Here is a 24,916-nt window from a genome sequence, read left to right as displayed (position 1 = left end):
TTTTATAGAAGCCCCCTTCAATGTTTTTTCAAATTTTTCTTAGCTACTATTAAATATTTTCTCTTGCAAATAATTTCATAAATAAGCTTATCACATTCTACTTTTAAAAATCCTGATGTGATTTTAATTAGAACTGCACTGAACTTTTGGATTACTTTGGGGACAGTTGACTTCTGCAACACAGAAGAACTCCATTTAAGAACATGACATATATCATGTTTGTTTATGTATTTATTCAGATATACATTTATTCATAGTGTTTATTCAGATTTTTCATGATCTTCAATGTAAATACACAATTTTCTTCATACAAACCCTATACATTTCCCATCCAGGCCTCTCCTAGCTATTTTATTTTTTTGTTCTGGATGGAGTTTCCCCCTAACTGGTTACTTATGTTCTATATCAGGAGTCTGCAAAGTACTGTTCATGGGCCAAATCCAGCTCATAGCCTATTTTGTAGGGTCAGCAGCTAAAAATGGTTTTTACATTATTCAAGGGTTGTTTGAAAAAAAAAAAAAAAGGAAGGAGAGAGGAAAGGGAAGAGAAGGGGGAAAGGAGACAGGAGTAGGAGGAACAGGAGAAGAAGAGGAGACAAGGACCACATGTGGCCCACAAAGCGCAAAATATTTACTATCTCGCCCTTTACAGAAAAAGTTTGCCAACCACACTGCTATGTAAAACCACTAATTATTTTTGTATGTGATCTTGAGGCAGGCCTCCTTTCTAAGTCAGAAGTTGAATTTTTTTCAGTTCATTATATTTGATTTTCCATGTTTCAAGTTTATGTTGTCTTTAGACAATGAGTTTTGACGCTTTCATATTTATACCATAATGCTTCTCATAACTGATGCCTGCTAACCAACTTGTCAGATTAGCTGGCATTTTCCACCTCCTTTGTAAAATGTACTCACTATCACATGCTGAATGCTCATGGTGAAAAGTCTGCTACATCTGTATACTTCTGATATTTTTACCAAGAACTATTTCTATGGCTGTGTGTTTGTTTTGACATCAGAAATTGGTACTGAAATAACAAAAGTGCCTTCAGAATCTGTTGCTATAATTTTAAGTATTTATTTTTCTCCTATAGCTTGTTAGCACAGTAAATTATGTTGCTAGATTTCTTGACATTGAAATGATTATATCTTTGTGGGATTTTTGAAGTAAATCCTACCTGATCACAAAGTATTATTATTATTTATTTATTTTTGAGACAGAGTCTCACTCTGTTGCCTGGGGTAGAGTGCCATGGCATCAGCCTAGCTCATAGCAACCTCAAACTCCTGGGCTCAAGCAATCCTTCTGCCTCAGCCTCTCGAGTAGCTGGGACTACAGGCATGTGCCACCATGCCCGGCTAATTTTTTCTGTATATTTTCAGTTGTCCAGCTAATTTCTTTCTGTTCTTTTAGTAGAGACGGGGGTCTCGCTCTTGCTCAGGCTGGTCTCAAACTCCTGAGCTCAAAGGATCCTCCTGCCTTCGGCATCCCAGAGTGCTAGGATTACAGGCGTGAGCCACCGTGCCCGGCCACAAAGTATTATTTTTAATTAATAAACTTTATTTTTCAGAGCAGTTTAGGTTCACAGGAAAACTGATGAGAAAGTACAGAGTCCCCATAAACCTGCTGTTGCCACACATACACAGCCTTCCCCACTATCACCATCCCATACCAGAGGGGTATTCTTTTTTATAATACATTCCATTGCTGGACTTAATTTGCTGATTTTTTTAAGCATTTATAAAAATCAATGTTTCTAAATGAAATTAGTCTGAAGTTTTATGTGTGTTTATACATGCACACACACATGTTCTTTGCCCAATGTTAGCATTATGGTAATCCTACCTAGTAGAATGAACTGGGAAGTTTTCTACCTTTCCTATAGATTTAGAACAATTTAAATAACATAAGCATTAATCTAATGCTTGAAAGCTTGGTAGAATTAACCCATAAAGCCTTCAAGCCTGGAGCACTAACTAGGAACAGATCTTTACCTTTTCAATTATTTCTCTGGTTACTAGCTTCAGGTTTTCTGCTTTTTAAGACAATTTTGGTCATTGTCTTTTGCTTTCATGTCCACAGTTCTAATTCTTGATGTTCTCTGATCTTTTCTTCTTGATCAGACTTGCTCAATTTGTGGCTACTTTATACTGTTCTTTGAAATAATTAGCTTTTGTTTTTCTAGCCAAGTATATAGTCTATTAGTTTGATTTTTCTATCTCATTAATTCATGCTTTAAAGGATACTTTCTTCTACTTTTATCAGGTGTTTACAAAATTATTTTCCCTTTTCTTTTTCTTTTTTTTTCTTTCCTGAGACAGGGTCTCTCTCTGTCATCTAGACTGGAGTGCAGCCTCAAACTCCCAGGCTCAAGTGATCCTCCTGCCTCAGTCTCCAGAGTAGCTGGGACTATAAGCGTGTGTCATCATACCTGGCTCATTTTTTATTCTTTTTTTTGTAGAGATGGGGTCTCACTATGTTGCTCAGGCTGGTCTTGAACTCCTGGGTTCAAGTGATCCTCCTGCCTCAACCTCCCAAAGTGCTAGGATTATAGGCGAGAGCCACTATGCCCAGTCTTCCCTACCTCTTTGAATAGAATACTTAAGTCAAGAAAGAATAATAAATTCATTTATTTGGAAAACATTTGAAGACTATAAATTTTCTTCTAAGAAATACTTTGGTTACATTCCAAAGGTCTTGATTTATTGTGTGCTTATTGTCATATGTTTCTATATAGCATGCAAGTTCATTTTTAATACTTCTTTTAAAAGTATTTTTCTAAATATTAATAATGCTTCAGTTAAATTTCCAAGTTTTCAGAATGGGGTGAGAGGAAACAGCTATCTTTTCATAGTTAATTTCTAGTTTTACTGCACTGTAATCAGAGGATGTGGCCTGTGTCTCTTCTCTTTTAGGTGCTCCAGATTTTCTATGGCTGGAGATCAGTATTTGCAAAACTCCAAGGGTGTCTGAAAACAATTTGTGTTCTCTAATCACTGGGTAAAACATCCTGTGATATCTATTTAAACAAGTTTGTGTATCCAAATCCTTATTCTTTTTCTAAGCCTGATTTTTCAGATTTCTAGGCAATTCTGTGAGTTACTCACCAGCCTTTCCATAAATTCTCTTTGTTTAAACCAGCGACATTCAGTTTCTTTTGCTTGCAACTAAGAAACCTAACCAGTACATCCTTATCTTGAACTCTTTACCTCTCACTTAGGTGTAGTACTTCTTCCAACACTTTTCTCAGAAGGGACACAGGTGATTTATACATTGTTTCTTGGCAATATCCCAAATGATGATGCCTTGAAATACAATTCTTTTTTTCTCCCCTTATCATTTGCAAACTTGTGCTATTATCTTCTAACTTCAGGTTGCAGATAAAACAGATTAATGCCCATACTGATTCTCTTTCTTTTCTAAGTAACCTGTTATATCAGTTATCTGTTGCTGCAAGATAACCACCCCTCAAATTTAAGTGGCTCATAATAACAAAATGTATTATTTCTCATAATTCTATGGGTCAAGTTGTAGTTCTTCTGATCTGGGCTAGCTGGTTGTTGGGCTAGGGCTGGATGGTCTAGACAGGCTTCATTCACATATTTAACAGGTAGGCTGGTTGGTCTTAGGGACACCAGCTGGGACAGCTCATCTCTGCCCCAAATCATCTCTAGTCTTCTTTTCGTGGCAGCATAAGAGTTCCCAGCAGCAATGGAGGGCAAGCCCCAAAGCGCAAGCATTTTTCAAGCTTCTGCTCACATCACACTTGCTAATGCCCCACAGGCTAAAGCAAGTCACATTGCCACACCCAGATTACAAGGGAGGAAAACACCTCTTGATGGGAGGAGCTACAAAGTCACATCTCAAAGAGGTGTACACATACAGATGGAAAGAATTTATGGTCATTTTTTGTAATCTACCATACTGCTTCTCTATGAAAGCTTGTAAATTCTTTTTTTATATTGATTTTTTTATTGTGGTAAAATACACATAACATAAAATTTACCATTAGTGACATTTACTACAACGACAATGTTGTACCACCATCACCACTATCTAGTTTCAGGACACTTTCTTTACCTGAAATGTAAGTTCTCTCTTGATCTCTGGAGGTGAAAAAGGATATATCTGACTTCATTGATCAGGCCAGTACTCAGTATAACTTAGTCTGAAAGTTAGTTTTTTTAAGCCCAGATAAGTCTATTATTATTTGATTTTTGCTTTTCCTCCATCTGTCCCTTCTGGAACTCCTACTTCACGTTGGTGTTCCTGCATCTTCCTCCCATGTTTTTCTTTTATCTTCTCATTAATGGGTTCCTTTTCTTGGCATTTTTGTTTTGTATCACGAGGCAGCTTCCTCTGTCTGATCTTCTTTAGTTTGATTTTTAGGAACAACCATTCTATTTTCAATTCAATTGAGAGTCAAAAACTGGAAAATCATGGGTTTATTCCTCTTCAAATACATCCTTTCTGTTTTTAAGTTCCCTTCCATTTCTTACATTAAATTTGCCTTACACGAACCATTTATTTTGGTTGTTGAGCCTGGTTTTCTATTCCTCAAACTACTGGGTTTCCTTTAACTTTTAATGCTCTTTGCCCAATTCCATCCGCTGCCATGGGTTCCTTTAGCACTTGTGGAAGTCAGATTGTTGGAATCTTTTGGGCAAAAGAGAATTGACAGGTGGTTAAACATAAGACAGGAGTTCTCCAATCAGCTGGCAGTGAGAGCCATGCTAAGAACTAAACAGAAAGCAGGCAGAAACAGTTCCCCTAGTTACAAGCTGTTGCACTTGTCTCAGCTGGGTGGGCCAGTGTCTTTGTCCCAGGCTTAGCCAGAGAATCAGGCTCCTTTCTAGGATGCAGGGCTACCCTTCCTCCCAGCTTTGTAAACAATGATGACAGAAGGTATCCAGAGGTAAAACTACTAAATGGTCTTCTCAGAAGCCTAAAGCTTAGCACAAACTCACTCTAAAGTCCACATTATGCTTTGCACCACCATATCTACTTCCTACTCATTTTAAAACCATCTTTTCTTCGTACTTGAATCACCCCAGTAGGACATCGAAAGTGCTAAGGAGGTAGGGAAACATACTTAAACCATCACTTTCTAAAAACTTCATTAAAGTAATTACCTTTTTATAATACATTGTGTGAGAATATTTATTTATGTAATGGGAAGTAAGGTTAAATCTCAAGAATATAAATTTTACTGATGAATGGAGCCCCTAACTATGGCCCAGAGAGATGGAGGGACTCACACCAGACCGTCTCTCTTGCATACATGGGATTAGAGGCCGGTCTTTATTTCCCAATACAGGGATCTTTTCAATACATAGACCCATGGCTTCCTTTAAAGAATTCACCTGCATAGCTGTTTCTCCTCCTGCTTCATCCAGTCCAATTCCTTTTCTAGATATTAGGCTAAGTCTCATTTTTTTCCCTTCTTCCGCTTTTACTCCCCACTGAAATTTATTCTGCTCCCTTCCCACTTGCCTTCCAAGATCTTTCTCTACTTTTAGTGCGGGTGTGTGCAGGAAGGAGCACTGAAGTGTCCAGAAGGAGGTTTGCCTAGAAAAAAGAGGGACAGAGGAGGCTTGCAAAAGTTCTCAAGCATCTCCAAGAGCCTTCACCCTACCTTTTGCCTTCCTGTCACACCAGCACCTCTCATTTTTTCCCCTGGGGCAAAAGTCTAAGCATTGACTAGATTCGCCGGCCTCTCTTTATACTTTCCTTGATTCCACTTTTCTTTCCTCCCTGCTTTTCTAGAATTCCTACTCCAGGCCTCTATCCTTTCTTTAATGCCTCTGAATCACAGCCAGGGTAGGAAAATGTTATTATAGTAGTCCCCCTCTTATCCAGGATTTCACTTTCTGTGGTCTGAAAACATTAAATGGAAAACTCCAGAAATAAACAACTCATAAGTCTGAAATTGCATGTTGTTCTGAGTAGCATGATGAAATCTTGTGTCATCCTGCTCCATCTGGCCCAGGACATGAATCATCCCTTTGTCTAGTATATCTACACTATATATCCCACCTGCCTATTAGCCACTTAGTAGCCATCTTGGTTATCAGACAGTCTGTGCTGGTATTGCAGTGCTTGTGTACAAATAACCCTTATTTACTTAATCATGGCCCTAAAGTGCAAGAGTAGTGATGCTGGCATATTGTTACAGTTGTTCTATTTTATTATTAGTTATATGGTTGCTAATCTCTTACTGTGTCTAATTTATAAATTAAACTTTACCATAGGTTTATCATACATACATATAAGAAAAAACATAGCATGAATAGGTTTTGGTAGTATCTGAGGTTTCAGGCATCCACTGGAGTCTAGGAACATATCCTGCAGGTAAGAGTGGACTACTGTAAAAAGATCTGGGTGTTCATTCATGTGCCACTAAAGTTCATCTCTTGGTGAAAAGCATATCATATTCTGGAAAACTCTGATCAACTTTCTCTGCTTCTCCTATCATAAACTACAAAATACTTTATTAATAGCTTCAAAATGGAGAGCTCCAGCAGTCCCTCAATTAGTATCCTACCTTATAATCTAGGATTTTTATGTTTTTTAGTATAAAACAGCATATCTGACAATGTGGAGAGGCAGCATGGTACAGTAGCTAAGAATTAGATTACTTGAATTCCAATCCCACTTCCTTCACGTACTAGCTATGGGATCTCAGGCAAGTTACAGACTTTTAGTTTCCTCATCTGTGACAGACCTTAGCATAAGTGCCTAAATAAAAGCAAACATTCATATTTATGGTACTATGTACCATAAAACCACTATGTGCAATCCTTATTCCTTATCCTAGATACAGAAAAACTCATCATAAATTCCATTTTATATTTTAGAAAACGTTGATATAATACTTAATGAGCTTGTTGCTGTCCAGGTTAATATGCATCTCTCTAAGCTCCTCTTAAATTTTATTACCAGAAAACATCCTAGAGGATAATGTCTTTAAGGTTAAATGAGGAAACTTATAACCATGCTTTTTTTTGGTCAAAATACACATTGAGAATTTTTTTAAAAAACAGAAATCTGGTATTTCTTACCAAGACAATTTGAAGCATCAACTTGTTCTTTCAAAAAATCAACACACATTTTCTTCACAGGTTCAATCTGATACTGGTTTGCTGCATCTAACAAAGACTGAACATTGTTGCTATTCACGGAAATTCTGCAAATAAGTTAAAGTGAATATTAATTTCCCACTATTTTTTATTATTTAAATGTTACTGTAGAATGTATTCTACTAGCCCCTGAAATCAAACAAAAAATTAAACTTGAGTTAGTATGGCATAGGATCCTTAAACTCTTTCATCTTTGCAGTGTTTCCTTCTGAAGAGTATATAGCACACCAGTTCGTTACAACAATGCTTTGCCAAAGTAGAACCCAACATTACTTTGTCTAAAACAAAAATGATCCTTCCTAACTCACCTAGCAGTATAAGCAAATTCCACAAGTTGTTCAATAATGTCAGGTTCAGCATCTTTGAGCTCTACTTCAAAGGACTTTGATTCAAGCATGTTAGCTAAAATGAAGAGAAGAAACATAAATGGCATCAGTACCACAAGTTTAACTGAGGAACCAGACCATTGCAGGCCACATTAAGTATGGGGAATAACAGGATAGGTCTCTCTGGAATGAAACACTCTCGCAAACCCAACATTATTGTAATAAATGCAAATTAATTTTCCATACTTGATATATGCCTTAATCTAAGAAGATAGTGAATTTGTATACGTCTTAAAAAAAAAAAGCCCAAATGAACAGACATAAAACTAGATTTAGTTTTTCCCCAACTCCTAAAGTTTAAGCACTCTTTTAAATCACTACAAGCAAAATGACTCTCAGGTAGTTGAAACAAACCTACGAGTGCTCAAAATAATTTAAGCACTCTTGTCGATACAAGCAAAATGACTCTGATGTAGCTGAAACAAACCTATGTGAACAATGACAATTATATATATATATCTATAGCTTGCAAAGCTCTCATTCCTCCTAAAAATGCTGGTAGGTAGCTGGAGCGCCAAAGAGAAAACTTAAGGCAGAAACATTATATAACCTGATCAAGCTCATAAAACAGTACTAAGTAGAGGAAGCAGGACTTGGACCCAGTTTTTAACTTCAAATCTAGGGTTCTTTCTTATACAATATGCTATATCTCATTTTTTCTATTTTTCAGTTTAACTTGCTAGATAAAATGTCATAAGATTTATCTGTTCCTTTGCCTTTCTACTTGAGGTTAAGAAGAAAACCCTGGGCATTAAAGTAGAAGCTGTACCTCCATCAATAAAAGTATCAGGCTCTTAAGTCTAATGAAAGGATATTTTTCCTTTGCTCAATCATCACCTGACTACTTTCAATCTCTTCACTGTTCTATGGCCTTAAGTGCTTTAAAGACTAGGAAAAATGCCATATTTTCACTTAGACTCCACCTAATTTTTCTAGAAAAAGTAATGGCATATTTTACCTTAAGATACTTACTTGTGAACATTAAGTTAAAAAAATGACTAGCTGCAGCAAGAACAACACGATGAGCAGGTATCTTTCTTTCCTGGACCATGAGGATCACATCACACAATGTTTTCTAATCAAAAGAAAAATATATAAAATTAAAAGGGCTCACTAGGCCTAGGTTAGCATCCTCTCTCTCTTTCTCTCTCTCCACACACACACACACACACACACACACACACACACACACACACACACACACACACACACGTATATATAAAAAAACAGGTGCTTGCCAAATGCTTTATTGCTATTTTCTATGTAAATCCAGTCTTTTTCCAGCAGAGAATTTCTTTCTAAGACATATTTGGGAAGAACTGACAGAATTGCTGTCATCTAGTTCAAAATTTGGCACTGAGTTTTCCCAACAGTCAAGAGAAAAAGTTCCTCATAACCAGAAATGAAGATGTCTACTAATCCCTTAGGGAAACCAAAATTTTCCTTATGATACAAATTCTAAGATATTTCTCATGGTAAGCTTTTTCTGGGACAAATTAAATGACACAATATCAATGCCCCTGATAATTTCTCAAACACAGCAATTACTTTTATATGATTTTTTTTCAATTATCTATCCTTGATAAAAGCCAGCGCACACAACTGCATTTCCCAAAAAAGTAGCTTTCATAGATCTAACTTCAAACAGAAATAACTCAGAGTACACAGAGTGGATGAACTGAATGCCCCTTCAGCAATCTTTCCTTAAATAACACTTCTCTCAAATGCACTTCTGATAGAAGCTGGATAGCAGTCAGTTTTACATTGTGATTTCTGACTAAGGCCAAAACAGTGTCACTCTAGGCTGCTGAAAGAAGGCAGCTCTAGAGTAAATACTTCATAAAAATGTGGGGAAAATGGAATATTAAAGAAGAAAATTAAGATTTACTGGAACCCTTATAGATGAATTTAAAGGAAAAATAAATGTCCTGTCAAATAAAATTTTGATTTCTTAATGAAGTTAAAGATATAATGTACAGGTTAAGCTCACAGAAACTCTGGTGCCTGCAATGTATTAAGCTGTATCCTAGGCACTGTGAATATGAGGTGAATAATATACTTAGAGTAAAAAACAATCTATCAGTCACAAATCTAAATAATGGGCTAGCAGCTCAAAATATTTGCATTTTGCAAATTTTAAGTGCTTTACTATAAAAACTATTACTATAGTTTCTGATAGCTAAATCATTACTATTTCTGATAGATAAATCACAACTTTATTACTTTGTGAATAAAAATCAAAATAAAATGGTAATGTTTAAAATGAGAGAGAAAATGGGCCCCAAATAGCAGGCTAACAAATAAATAAAATTTCATTTTTACAGCTTATTTGAAGATTTAAAAAAATAAGGCCTATAGACTATTGCTTAGAAATTATATGCAGATTACTTATAGCTTTATTCCATAGTATCTTAAATTTTTATATTTTCATTTCCTTTTATATGCGCAGGGAGTACAGAGTAGGCATAGTTCTCTGGTGATTCTGTATATACCACACCAAAACATACCAAATAGCAAAACTAAGCTAACTATTTGGTTATCACCAAAATAAGCTGATCAAGTTGCTTGAGAGAGCGAGAGAGAGAGAAAGGAGAGTAAGGGGAGAGGGAAGAGGGAAGCGGGAAGAAGAGGGAAGAGGAAGAAAATAGCAAGCAAATCAGATTGTATCAGATCATAAGGTTCTTATAGGGGAGGAATCTATGGCTACTGATGAAAACTTCCATAAAACATAGGGCTATGCCAGCTGCCGTGGCTCACGCCTGTAATTCTAGCACTCTGGGAGGCCAAGGTGGGTGGATCGTTTGAGCTCTGGAGTTCGAGACCAGCCTGAGCAAGAGCGAGACCTCATCTCTACTAAAAATAGAAAAATTAGCAGGGCGTGGTGGTGTATGCACATAGTCCCAGGTACTTAGGAGGTTGAGGCAAGAGGATTGCTTGAGTCTAGGAGTTTGAGGTTGCTGTGAGCTAGGCTGATGGCCCGGCACTCTACTCAGGGGAACACAGTGAGACTCTGTCTCAAAAAACAAAAAACAAACAAACAAAAAAAACACACAGACATAGGGCTAAACCAAAATTAAGCAAAACCATTTCCAAGGCATACTCTCAAGAATAGTTTATAAGTAAAGTGAATTCATAGGCACTAAAGGAAGTTGGAGAAATGGAGATCTTTGTACAGCAACTGAGTTTTAGTCTAAGATTAATCTCCAGTTAGATACTAATGTTCTGTATGTGGGTGAAATGGGATGAGCTTTCTGTATCCAAATGGTCCATTTACTTGATTATAATAAAATAGACTGATAATTTTCAATAGTATCAATTTGTAAGAGGTATAGTCACAGACAAGAAATGGGAAGAGATACAGACCCAGGTAAGTTGGAGAATATGAGAGATAACAAGTCCTAGACGAGCTGAAGAGTGAGAAACCTAAAACAAAAACAAAAAAACTAACTTTTGAACAATAAAAGTTCACTGGTTAAACTTAAGAAAAAAACCCAATTTGCAATTCTTCTGTTTATTTGTTCTATTTGTTCTATCTTTGTATTTGTTATATTTATATGTGTTATCTTTAGTCTCTTATGAACAGCATAGATTTCATCATGACTTAGTCTGAAGTTCTTACCATCTAAGATAGTTTTTAGTAGGGTTTAGTTCAATCCTTCATATTTAACATACTTCATCTTATATATGCCATCTTCTTTTATGCTATTTATTATGCTTCCTTGTTGTCTTCTTTTTAATATGCCAGTTAAAGTGCCAGGTGCTATTTTGATCAAATTTTCTTTGCACGTTTTTCTTCCTTTAGGGACTTACTTATGCATCTGTCAACTACTTGCTAACTGCATTCAGAAGGGGATTAATCAAATATTATTCTAGGAATGCAAGGAGAAGTCAAGAACAATGACTCTATTACTGTAGTTTATCATATAAATAGGCTAAAAGAGAAAAACTTCATGTAGAAAAATTTCCATAGATGCCAGAAGAGTGTGTGATAAAATTAAAAGTTAATTTCCTAAGACTCTTTAATAAATAAAATGATGTGTCTGTATACTGAAGTCATTTGTCAGAAATCAACAGTAAACATCACATGTAATAGTGAAACAGCAGAGGCATTCTCATTCAAGTTTGAAAAAAGGTATACATATCCTTTTCATTACTACTATTCAACATTGTTTCGGAAATTTTAGCAAATCAGTAAGAAAATAGGGATAAATCAACTCAACAATTATAGAACTAACATGAAAAGTCAGTAAAATGGCCAGACACAAATAAGATAAATATGAAAAAGCAATTAGCTATCCCATATGTGATAAGCCATAAAGGAACACAAAAGAGAAAAAAAAAATCTCAAGTTACAGCAGCAACAAGATAATTAGATATTGAGAAATAAACATAAGAAATGTGAGGGATCTTCATTAAGTGGGAATTTGATATGTGATAAGGATATTATTTCAAAAATATGGTGAGAAGGTAGAGACCAGGGCATGTTTATGGCAGTGAAACTATTCTGTAGGATACTATGGTGGATACAAGTCATTATTCATTTGTCAAAACCCATAACATGTACAACACAAAGGGTGAACCCTAATGTAAACTATGGACTTTAATTAATAACAATGTAACAACAATGACTCATCAATTCTAACAAACATACCACACTAATGCACGATGTTAATAATAGGGGTAACTGGGGGAAGGGAGGTGAGGGAATAAATGGAAGCTCTCTGTACTTTCTGCTTAATTTTCCTATAAACCTAAAACTGCTCTATAGAATAAAGTTTATTAATTTAAAATAATGTGTTGAGAGATCAGATATTTAAAAAAATATTATAGAGAGAACCTAATCATTTAGGGAAAACATTAGATTCTTCACTCATAATGTAACTCCCTCTTCCTCTGGGAAGGAAGCTTCAGTCCTTTTCTCCACCCATCATGGGTGGAAGAGTGACTACAGGATGGACAAGAGTGTGGCAGAGGTCACTGACCACACACAGCTGGATCTCCTGGCTCATTCTTCTTCCCTAAGTCTGCCCCCAAATTGGGACATAGCTCATTGGGGGCAGGGGAAGATTGTTCCTATTAATCAGCTTCTCTGCCTCAGATGGGCTGGGTTAAGTTTAGTTTAGGGGAGAAAAAACAGGAAGCCCAATTTTATGCTCAAGTCAAAGCCACATCCTCCAGTCTGTCTTCACCATTAATTTATCTGTCTCTGTGTCTACTTCTCAATTATTCAGAACTGGTAGTGAAGAGCCTCTCAAATCTGTAAGTATAGACACTCAAGCATCACAGAAGATAGAGACTTTGGTGCAGCTTTAGTGCTTGCAAGCTTTGTGGGCTTTGCAGGAAGAGTCCTTTGGCTCTAGGAAAGGCTCACCCCAAAACAGGCAGGCACTTTAGGCACCTGTTGGTACAATGACCTTTTGTTCTTTATTGAGTTTGCCAGTCAGGACTGTAAAAGGCAGCTAGGTCCATGTAAGCTCTAAAGCATTGTATGAGATTTTAGCTTTTAATACTATGTGCTGTCACTAGTAGAAGGCATGCAATCAACCCTCTCAAATTCTATTCTTCATTGTATCCCAAGCAGGGGACTGAGGAATGACTAACCTTTGGGTTTATGTGGCTTGTCAACAAGGTTCTATAATCAGTCCTTCCCTGAGTGATTTCAAGTTGCCAATGGGTACAAATCCCTGAGCAGACTGTAAATTCAGCTATATAGCTGGGTGGTGGGTTTAAGTCACTGAAAAGATAAAGGGAAATGGGGCCCTTATTATATAGTTACATAGGATAAATCATCTTGAATTGAGTTACTAGAAAATCCTCAACAAAGCCATAATAAACCCAAAGGTTGAGAGAAAAATTAAAAAACCTCTAGGAATCATGCTTTTTCCGAAAAGCAAAGGAAACCAGGATGAACTTAAACATATATACAATCAGAATAAGGCAAGTGGGAAAGTGAAAAAAAAAAACAAGGGAAGACTCCCAGAGGAAATGAGAGAGGGGATTTCCTTCCTTAAGGGAAATGTATAACAAGCCAGGCCTAATAGCTTTGAATGCGAAGGGAGATACATTTTGGTGTAACTGCCCTTCAAGAGATGGGGTTAAGAAAAAAAGAGCTAATTTTATTGTTATTTATTCAATGAAGGTGTTATGGACCAAAGAGGAATGGAAGAAGAGAAGTAAGAATTCAGGAATGGATTAAAAGCTCTCTCAGAAAAAGCCTAGATCTAAGAAAATTTTATAAAATTCCTCTTAAAGCTAAGAATTTTTTAAAAACTTAGAGGACTTCCCTTTAAGACTGGGACAATTATAATGGGCGATTACAATAAGTTCTGATAGATCTGAAAAGGAAAATCAGTAATAGAATATTTCTTGCATTATTAAGTAATTTTCAAGGTGACATTTACGGGAAGACAGGTATGGCATATGCTATAGTGGAATGGGGAAGTCTGTGGAACTAAGTATAAGGGAGAGTACTAGATAACATTAATGGGAAGTCAAATAACCCAAAAATAGCCCAGGCCTAAGGTAGATGCTGGACTTCCCATAATTGGAATTAACTTTCTGAGGGTGGTGAAGGCTGGCAGTAACTGAATCAATCCTGAACACATGGAACCTCTTATTTTCCATGGGAAACTGTAGGAAAGGCATTAGAGGAAGAAGTATAATATGTCATCAGAACAAACATCTGGCCACAAAATCAAAAGGAAAGGAAAAAGAAGGAAAGTATTCTAACCTAAGAAATGTTCTACATGATATAGAAAGGAAAAGATCCAATTTAAGCAGGTTAACAAGTCAGCTGGGGCTGCCTGAAAGGAACAAATGTATAACAGAGGAAAACTGGACACTAGAGACATAACCCATTTTGACACAAATAGGTAACAGAAAGGAATACGTTTGCTGCCACTGAGTTTGCAAGGCCTGGAAAATTCAAATATTGAGAAAAGGCAAGGTTTTGAGGAGCATGGTGTAAAGGACATGTTGGTCCCTGTGGAACTACAGGCCTTAAAGGAATGTTAAGGTCATTCTTCAGCTGAGACAAATGGAGAGGAAAGGAAGAAAGACTCCTCTAAGAGACAGGATGTATAGACATGAGCAATTTCACAGCATGACAGGATCATAATGGGGACACAAAGGTGCAGAATAATCAGGAAGATCAGAATGGTAGAGAATACAAGGCCATAAACTGCTCTGCAGAACTGCCTGCTACAAATGTGGATCACTCTTCTCTTCAAAATGAGGGAGGGCTTTGTCACCAGACAGAACTCAATCATTTCAGCACTGGGTTGTCAGGAACACAGGGTTCAAAAAAGAAATTAAAATCAAGCTTTAAATGTGCAGTGTTGACAAAAGGGCAAGAAGGGAAATTCTAGGAGACCTGATGGCTGAGTATATCACTCTGACTCTGGCAAATTTCTAGCAATTGCCCAAGAAAAATAATGTGTTCTATGCCTGAGAAGCATCATTATGCATAGATGAGCTCTCTTCTATAGATGGTAAACAGTGCCCCTATTAGCCTCTTGATGGATGTTTCCTCCCAGCTGAGTTTAGTCTATAGGATATAGACAGCCAACACAGACTAGCAACTTCAACCTGTCAAAGCCAAAAGCCAAGAGCTTCTTTTTTTCTTTGGGAGATTTGCTTATATCTTTTTAGGTCTGTGGGGGTAGAGATGATGCTGTGCTAATTTTAAGAATCCCAGGGACCCTCTGACATACTGAAAAAGTATGGCACCAATTACCTTGAAATTGGAGAAATTCAGCTTTGGAGGTGCTAAACTAACTAAATCCATTCCAGTGGAAGACAGCTCACATTGCAGCTGCTGAAGAAGCTACCCTGACTGTACCCAAACACTTAAGCAAATATTTTTTGGCTGAGGAGACTGAGCGGTATAAGAAACTAGGGGGAGCCAATGTTTGGAATTTAATTGCCTTTAATTTTAATGCAGAGGGAGAACATAGATGTGGGAATTTATTAATGAGAGGGCTCAAAACAGTCAAATTTGGGGGATTTTATGTCACTAGCATGGAATAAGACAGAGTGCTTTAACCCATCACTGGTTCACTGCAGAGTATCTGGAGAGTTATCAATGACACCTTGGCTTAGAAAAATTCAAGATGGGAAACAGAAGTAAAATTCTAGCCTGTACTGCTAATTTAATGGATATTTACTTATTTCAAAGCTTTCTAGGGTAAAAATTTAAACAACCTCCTAAGCTGGTCTTTGGAGGATATACAAAAGAACAGTTACTGGTAGAGGAGACCAGACACATAAGCATTTAAAATAGAACAAAGCATTCCCTGTGCTAGTAAGGAAATAGAAAACCCAAAAGACAAGGCAAACTTGGAAATAAGAACTTATGGCTACTTGGTCCAGCTAACTTGTGTTGGGACTTTAGGGTAGGGCTATGGTGTCTGAATCCTACCATTTGACCCTCTGAGACTCTCAACTCAGGGAGTTTCTATAAGAATCAATAGCCAAATGAGACATCACATTATTGATCAATGAGGCAACACATTATTGAACAAAGGTCAAGTACTTGCTAATCCCGCATATGCAGTGCTTCTCTAGTAAAAGTTGAAAAATGAGGTTTTATTTGAGAAGCTGATATAGATAGGCCTTTTAATCACCCCTGCGTATCCCAATAATCTAAATCTTGATGTTTTCATATTCATATGTCTTCCCAAGGGAAAACAGAGAGAGATGGCTGGGCCCAAACCCAGCTTATGGAGTCCATCATACGATGCATCTTACCTGTCCTACTTAGCTCATGGAGTCCTTAAGTAGAAGAATGTAGTTCTTAACAGAGTAACTTCACCATTAATAAAACAGCAATGTCTTAAATTCTGAATTAGATTAGCAACTCCTCTTTCATTGGGCAAAGTTAGGAAGTGAGATAGATTATGAACTCAAGATATCCCATGTCCTTTCTTTTGAGTCAAAGTCAAAAACGTTCTCCTCTTCCAATTCCCTCAGTCTCTTTACCTCTGCCTCCAACACCATATACAGACAGATAGATACACACACACACACACACACACTATCCTCCTTCCAGGAAAAAGCCTTTTATTTCAGTGCTTTTCAAACTGTATTTATATAGCAGAATCCATTCTCAAATGAGCTAATCTCATATAATTTATACAGACAAAATAGTTTCCCTGTTCCCAGAAAAACAGCCTGGCAACCAAGAAATGAAAGAGGATCCCCTCAATATTATGCTTAATGATTTACTTACAAAAATTTTGTTTCTGATTTCAGCAATTAGTCTTTCTGTTAGTGGGTTCTGCTAGTTTAGAGATTTGGGGACCCAAAAGAAGAATGGTTAAACCAAGTAATATAAAAATGTTTCTTCTGCAACCTGCCCATTTTGGCCTCCTTATTTTTACCTCCTCTTCAGGTAAAAAGAACAAAAGATAGAGCTCTGAAGGCCAGGTTGTAGATGAATATTCATTATAAATTCATGACACCCTCAGCAGAAACTTCAAAAACACTCTCAGCCCTCAAATCATTTCCATTCTTCACAAAGACTACTTTCCTCAACCTCCAGCTTCTTCCACCTCCATTTTAGCAGATGATCTTATCTCCTATTTCTCAGGGAAAACAGAAGTCTTTGGATAGAAACTCCTTTATTCTTTTGATTCCAAACATACCTACTACCTACCAATCCTCTCCTTCTTCCCACTTCTTATGGAAGAGAAACTGTATCACATTTACTTTGGATCTCATCTTGGGAATTATCTATCAATTACCCACCCATTCTGTCTCATACATATTCAACCTCTACATCTAAAATGGATTTTCCCACTAGTTTTTAAAGCCACTTACATATCACTTCTCAGCCTTTTGGCTAAGATCAAGTGTAAAGGCACTCATCTCTCTCCCATTTAAATAAATAAAATCAAGCAATCAACCTTCACTTGACTCCCTTAATTCCCTCAGGGCCAAATTTCTCAAAAAAGTTGTCTCAATTTCCTCATATTCTACTCACTTCAGCTCACACCTATCTGACTCCCATCTGTCTCACAATCAAAATAACTCTCACTGCAGTCAACAAACCCCTCTGTGTTCCTACTGCTGTAAGCATTTTTAGTTTTAATCTTATTCTGACCTCTCAATGGCCTCAAAATTTGCAGTTATGCTTCTGAATGCAGCACCTTAGATAACTTGGCCATCCTGACTTCTGTGATCCTCCTTCTGAAACAATTTCTTCCCTGATTTTCAAAAGTCTCATTTTTCTCCTACCCTTCTGGCTATTCCTATTTCATCTCCTTTATAAGCTTATTCCTTAGTCTTTATCATAGACTCTTGACTCCTCACAGCTTGAATAAAGAAGTTATCATCCATCTGTAGATAATTCACAAAATTCTATTTCTAACCCACAACTCTCCAGACCTGTCAACTTGTCAAATATGAGTCAATGTCCCAATGGCATCACTAAGTAAACATGTCTAAAACAAATTACAAACCTTTCCCCAATACCTTGATCCTTTTTCAGTACCTCCTCTCTCAGTGAATAGTGTCATCCTTCATCTAGTTATGCATTCTAGAACCCTCGAGGTCATAAATGACACCCTGCATTGAATCCCTCAGCTGCCAATCAACCACTAGCATCACAACAGAAAGAAAAATAGCCACATTTATTGAGATCTTACTTGTTACTAGGTTATATTTTCAGTTATCTTAATTTGGTTATCTAAATTTAGTTATCACAATCATGCATGGTAGTTATCATCACCAAGTCCTATTCATTTTACCTCCTAAATCTTTTGACTATATCATCTTTTCTTGTTATTGCTGCTTGCTGCCATCATCACCTCAGTCCAAAGGACCATAACGTCTCACTGGACTATTGTAACAATTGCCTATTTGGTCTGCTAGCGACCACTCTGAGAGTTCCCTAATTCATTCACCGGAGTAGTAACTCATCTTTTTCAAAAGAAAAACAGACATTACCTACCCACCCATACTTGCACACATACTTACAAGGGTTTTGGAATAAGAGCAAAACCCCCTAATCTGACTTATGAAGCTATGCATGGGCAGGTCTCTAGCTATTTCTCCAGTTACATCTTGTACCATCTTCCCCCTTATGTTCTGTGCTCCAGTCCCGCTGACCCTTAATCAGTCTCTCGTACTTGCCAATCTATAATAAAGTAGGTCTCCAACTCAGAGCCTCCACACGTTTTTCCCTCTACATAAGAAGTTCTTCCCTCTTATCTTTACCTAGGTAACACTACTTTTATTTCAGCTTTCAATTACCGCTTCCTTAGGGAAACCTTCCTGATGGTCAAATCACCCATCCATATGTCCTCATTGCATCATGTTATTCTCCTTAATAATACCCACCACTGTTGCAATTTTACATGTATTTCTGTGATTGCTTGACTACCTCACTTTTCTATTAAACTATAAACTGCCTGAGGATAGGGACTGTCAGGTTTTGCTCACCACCGCTACCCCAGACTCTAGCAAAACAGTGGGTTCTCCATAAGTATTCACTTGAATGATTGAGCTAAGAAGCCAAACTGAAACAGAGGAATAAGTAAATGGTGAGTAAAGAAACACAGTGATTTTACCTAAAACTTTTGGTTTTAACATGGGGAAAGAGGTATTATTTAGAGGGGAATGTTGAGACTAAGAATGGGGGCATGGATTTATTGGTTGGTTGCTTGGTTCAAAAGCTGGAGAGGTTAAAACATGCTTAAATGCTGAAGGCAAGAAACCAGCAGAGAAGTACTAGCCTTAGATAGAAAAAGAGGTAGCATCTCCATTGTAGCAGGATGAAAAGAAAAAAGGGAAAGTCCCAAAATAGGTTTATAGATTTGGTGGCAGAAAGTTAAAAGTTAGATAGTTCTAGAATTATGACATATTTATCCATGATGTCAAAAGAGAGGTGGTCTGTTGGAAGTGAGGGTCCAGAGAAGGGACTCAGATTAGAGAAAAACAGCAAAATAAATAAAAACTAGGATTGCCCTCCAGTACGGACAGCCCAGTTGAAATTAGTGGCCAAGGACTTATGTGGCAAAAGATTACCCAAAAATGAAATATTCTTCAGCTGTGCTTGGAAGCCTTGCACAAAGAAGGTAAATAGTCATCAATGCTGAAGTTTTGACAGACAGACATTAAAAAAAGGGCAGAAAGTCAAGAAAGCTGGGGCATTGGAAAGAGAGTGAAGAGAGAGACAATACCTCCTAAGCTGGACAAAAAGAGAAGATAAAATAGAGTTAAGAGGCCAGGCGAGGTGGCTCACGCCTGTAATCCTAGCACTCTGGGAGGCCAAGGCAGGAAGATCGCTCTAGGTCAGGAGTTTGAGAACAGCCTGAGCAAAAGCGAGAACCCGTCTCTACTAAAAATAGAAAGAAATTAGCCGGACAACTAAAAATACATATAGAAAATTAGCTGGGCATGGTGGTGCATGCCTGTAGTCCCAGCTACTCAGGAGACTGAGGCAGGATTGCTTGACCCAGGAGTTTGAGGTTGCTGTGAGCTAGGCTGACACCATGGCACTCTAGCCCAGGCAACAGAGTGACACTCGGTCTAAAAAAAAGAAAAATGGAAAAAAAAAATAGAGTTAAGAATAGGAAGGTACTGATGATGGAAGTTGTCAATAGGAGTTATGAGGCCAGGCCTGTAATCCTAGCACTGTGGGAGGCCGAGGCGGGTGGATCATTTGAGCTTAGGAATTCAAGACCAGCCTGAGCAAGAGCGAGATGCCGTCTCTACTAAAAATAGAAAGAAATGAGCTGGACAACTAAAAATTTATAGAAAAATTTAGCTGGGCAAGGTGGTGAATGGCTGTAGTCCCAGCTACTCGGGAGGTTGAGGCAAAAGGATCGCTTGAGCCCAGGAGTCTGAGGTTGCTGTGAGCTAGGCTGACGCCACAGCACTCTAGCCCAGGCAACAAAGCGAGACTCTGTCTCTAAAAAAAAAAGTAGTTATGAGAATTAAATGAGACAAAGTACATAAAGCACTTTGCAGAGTGGTTGGTACAGAGTAAGAACTCAAAAGGTGTTACTATTATTGAGGGTTTAACACTGGTTATTCACAAGAAACCCTAAAGATAATAACATGTAGCAATTTTTTTTTTTTTTGAGACAGAGTATCACTCTGTTGCCCAGGCTAGAGTGCCATGGCGTCAGCCTAGCTCACAGCAACCTCAGACTCCTGGGCTCAAGCAATCCTTCTGCCTCAGCCTCCCAAGTAGCTGGGACTACAGGCATGCGCCACCACACCCAGATAATTTTTTTCTATATATATAATTTTAGCTGTCCAAATCATTTCTGTTTTTAGTAGAGACAGGGTCTCGCTCTTGCTCAGGCTGGTCTCGAACTCCTGACCTTGAGCGATCCTCCTGCCTCGGCCTCCCACAGTGCTAGGATTACAGGTGTGAGCCACTGCGCCCGGCCTGACATGTAGCAATTTATAGTCTTGAAGTGTGTAGATGCCAAGTCATTTTAGCTAGTAGGTAAGCCCAGTTGACTGGCCAGTACCTAATCCTTAAATCAGCTTTGTGGTTCTTTCATATAACTCTCAATAAGGACTTTAAGTTCCAATTATGCTTTAATTTATTTAATATGTGGAAACTGCAAACTATAATGGTACTCAGGAAGGTCTCAAAACATATCCCTCAAATGGGCTCCTGAACTTCTTTAATAGCAACAGGAAGTGCATACGGGTGACAGTGATTATGACCTAGCCCTGCCTTGTAGAGTCTCTCTCTAGTATTATCCTTAATAGTCCCAAACTGAAAATAACCCAAATGTCCATAATGACAGAACAGACAAATTGTGGTATTTTCATATGGAACACTATATATATGTATATATACACACACATACACACACTCATACACATATATACTACAAGGAAGAACTAGTGCTACACACAAAACAGATGAATCTCACAAACATAATGTTGGCTTTAAGAAATCAAAACATGAGAGTTTATACTGTATGATTCCATTTACATAAGCTCAAAAGCAGTGAAAATGAATCTATGGTGTGATAGAAGAGTGGTTACCAATGGGGGGGTTAGTGACTGAGATGGGTATAAGGGGGGACCCTCTCACATACTGGTCATGTTCTCTTCTTCTTCTTGTAGGATGGTCACTTTGTAATGATTCACTGAGCTGCATGTTTATGATTTGTGCCTTCTTATGTGTATCCTATACTTCACTGGAAAGTTAACTTAAAAACAAAAGGCTAGAAATGACAAGAAAAATATAGGAAAAGGCTCTACAAGAAGCTGAGGCTGCTGGATCTGCAGAACTCCCTTTTGCCTCTATGTATAGAATTGGCCACTATGCTACAGAGAGATGGAATGACCTAAATTATGTTATCTAAGCTCACAAAATGAATTAATGGCAGAGCAGCGATTGGAATTGAGATATGTTAATCTCAGCATTTTCAAATTCTTGGAGAAATGTTCCTGGATGTACACAGAAGGGGTCCTTTTCATCCATTATCCTGATCCCCAAAGCAATGAGGTCATAAGGGGAAGCGAAAATAGTCATGACACAAAAATACTTCCTAAAGAACAAGAGCACTTACAAAATTGGTTCCTACTCAAACATTCCTTCTTTGGCTCAGATCAGCTACTATTTCTGCCAATTCCCCATCAACTGACCTTGTCATTCTCTCTGAAGTCTTTCCTGTGTTACGATGTTAAACAGAAAATACAATATAAACATAATGTAAATCAACTGCAAAGTGAAAAATTGCACATCTTGCAAAAGATGCAGAATTCCATGAAGTTGATAAAAGTGCTATTAGAATTGTTTGAATCACATGCAAAACCACTGACAAAAAATGGGGCAGATTAAGGTTAACCATTGTGGAAGAGATCCCTTGTTGCTCATTAAGTATCCATTTCCCCTTCCTACTTGGTAACAAAACCCTGATTTTTCAGTAACTGTATTTCTATTGTAACAGTAAATAAACGGATATCAATATAGTCCAAAGCTAAGTTTAAGAAATGTGAGCCAATTTTGAAACCTGAAGAGCTAAACCTATAGTCTCAGACAATCCCCTCCTCAAGTAAACATTTGATGCTGCAACCCAGCTGCACCCTATTTAGGGAGTGAGGCAATGCTTTAAACGGTGCTATAGTCTACGAAGGCATACACATATATCTGAGGGAGTGGAGAGTACCTCATGATTCCACAACAAGTTTGAGTGTTGGCAAACTGTGTTCAGCTACCATTACAGGCAGACAATAGTTAAATGCATCAACAATTTGAAGTCAGCGGTATTGCAAGCACAAAAAGGTTTACATGAAAGGAACATGAATGTGAAAAACAGAGACATAAAAGTTATATAAAATAAATTCAGGCGTTCACAGCTACTTATGCACAAAGGCCAGGAAAGATTAAGGCATTCCCATAGCTATCTATTGCACTCATGCACTGTGCCAGGAGCTGGTGAACAAAGACGAGATCCCTGCAGTCAACGTTTGCTTAAAGAAACCCCAAGTTAATATCTTAATTTTTTTTTAATTCCTCCACTGTTGTCCATATTCCCAGCAGAACCACTAGACAAACAAAGTTTTGCATTTACTCATATCCTGCTCTGTCCTCTTGAAAAACAGTACCAAAGTCAACGAAACCCAAACATGCCCGCAAATCTCCTTGGCTCATTTTCCATAAATAAAGGTTACGGAAACAAAAAAGTAATCGAGTGACTTTTCTATGCTTATCAGTATAGTAGATATTACAGAATTTTAAAAAATAAACCTCTCTAGCGTATCTTCTCCAACGTCAAAATCCGTTCTTTTCATAACCCACCTTTCGTCGGCGTGCTGCAGACTTCCGTGAGTGCACCACACATCAAAGACAGAACAAAGAGCTCAGTGCCCTTAGAAGATGACATGGTATTTATCGACGTCTGTTTCTGCTCTAAATTAACACTTAAAGGAGGATTTGTCTTCAACTAGCTCCACCCGGGTAACACAAGAGGGGGCGGGGATCCTTACTGAAGAGTAGCTGATTTCAGGGCAGCCACTCTTCTCCCTTTGGGAGCTTGGGTTTGGGCTGCGCCAATGGGCTTCCTCACACAAGGTCTCACGACACCTTACAACTGCTCGCCAATGGAAGGATCCTCGCCTCACAAAGAGATAACTAGGGCAGAGCTGTTACACAACCAATACCGACACCAAGTGCCAGCCCGAGGGGTCCCCAGGAGTCTCACTCGGGAGCCACACCATCGGCACACGAGGCAGCGCTTTCGCCCGAGAACTGTTGAACACGACCCTCTAGGAACAGCGGGCTCGCCCGCGTGCGAAAGTGGAACGAGGCGCGAGGACTGAGGAAGAGGGTCGCGAACCACGGGGCGCGGGCTTCGGCCCTGGGAGCCAGGGGCCCGAGTCGCGGACCACCTCCCCACTGTCGTCGGTCACCCCCAGAGAGGCGGTACCTGTTTCCGCATGTTATTCATGACGCCCATGAAACCCGCCAACAATTTAGCTTCTTCTCGAGCGGCAAGTTTCTTCTCTGTCTTCTTCTTGCTGCTCTTCTCGACCCCAGAGGCTGCCATCCTCCCTCAGCTCGGTTCACGCCCCGGGCGTGCCGGCCTGGGCGAGGGGTCTCACTCTGGGAACTCTCGGAATTCTGATAAAACACGGCGGTCGCGACCGCGGCTGCAGCGCCCAGCTTCCACGTGGGCGGCGGCGTCTCGGCCACTGAGGAAGGATAAGGCCTGGCGGCCCCTCAAGAACCTTTAAAGGCTGGCGACGTAGCCAGCTGGGCTGAGTCCTGGGCGGAATCCTAGCCCGGCCGCGGAGCCTGCGCACTTCGCTCAAGGGAGCGGGGGGGCGGGGTGTCTATGAGGGGAGTAGGGGGCGGGGCCTCGCGCGCCTCAGCCTGACGTCACAGCCGCGCGCCTCTCGGAGCAACCAGAGTCGCTGCACGGGTGCCCCGGGTGCGTTGGCTGCAGCCGGCGCGGGGTGCATTTAACCTCAGAGCTGGTCGGAGGGTATGCCTGCCCTCCCTTATGCCCAAGACAGATTTTCCAGGTGTAATTATGTGATCATCTTTTTTGGATAATTGGGCAGTGGAACACACTAAAGTGTCTCCCATTAATGTAAGCTTCATAGGAGCAGGGTTGGTGTTTTCTTCCCTGCAGTATCAGATCCTGGCGTATTGTGGGCGCTCAGTAAATATGTATTAATATTAAATGATGAATGAATATTACTTACAGCAAGTTAAAGTCTTGTTACACGGAGCATAAGGTTTATTTTTCTTGGGTTTCATAAAGCAAGAACACACAGCCCCATTTGTGTCTCCTTGGTGTGTAATGCCTGCCTACTACGCTGGCTGAGTGTATGTTTCAGCCCCACCAGGTTCATTGCCCGCTGCTCTAGAGGAAGCCAATACACTGTGACAGCAGGAGTTACAACAGAGAA

At 38.8% G+C, this 24,916-nt stretch overlaps 1 protein-coding gene across 1 annotated transcript in view; it reads right to left on the bottom strand.

Moving 5' to 3' along the window:
• The window catches only part of KLHL7 (kelch like family member 7), a 58,496-nt gene extending 34,172 nt beyond the window's left edge, over window positions 1–24,324 (bottom strand). The window contains exons 1-4 of the mRNA XM_045564067.1: window positions 23,929–24,324; window positions 8,498–8,600; window positions 7,448–7,541; window positions 7,062–7,186 (exon numbers count right to left, since the gene is read on the bottom strand). Of these exons, the coding sequence (XP_045420023.1) occupies window positions 7,062–7,186; window positions 7,448–7,541; window positions 8,498–8,600; window positions 23,929–24,048 (442 nt within the window). The 5' untranslated portion in view covers window positions 24,049–24,324. The remainder of the gene's footprint in view (window positions 1–7,061; window positions 7,187–7,447; window positions 7,542–8,497; window positions 8,601–23,928) is intronic.
• Window positions 24,325–24,916: the final 592 nt, after the last annotated feature.

Source organism: Lemur catta, chromosome 11 (assembly GCF_020740605.2).
Source record: "Lemur catta isolate mLemCat1 chromosome 11, mLemCat1.pri, whole genome shotgun sequence".
Taxonomy (NCBI): domain Eukaryota; kingdom Metazoa; phylum Chordata; class Mammalia; order Primates; family Lemuridae; genus Lemur; species Lemur catta.
This window is presented reverse-complemented; position numbering and strand designations above follow the sequence as displayed.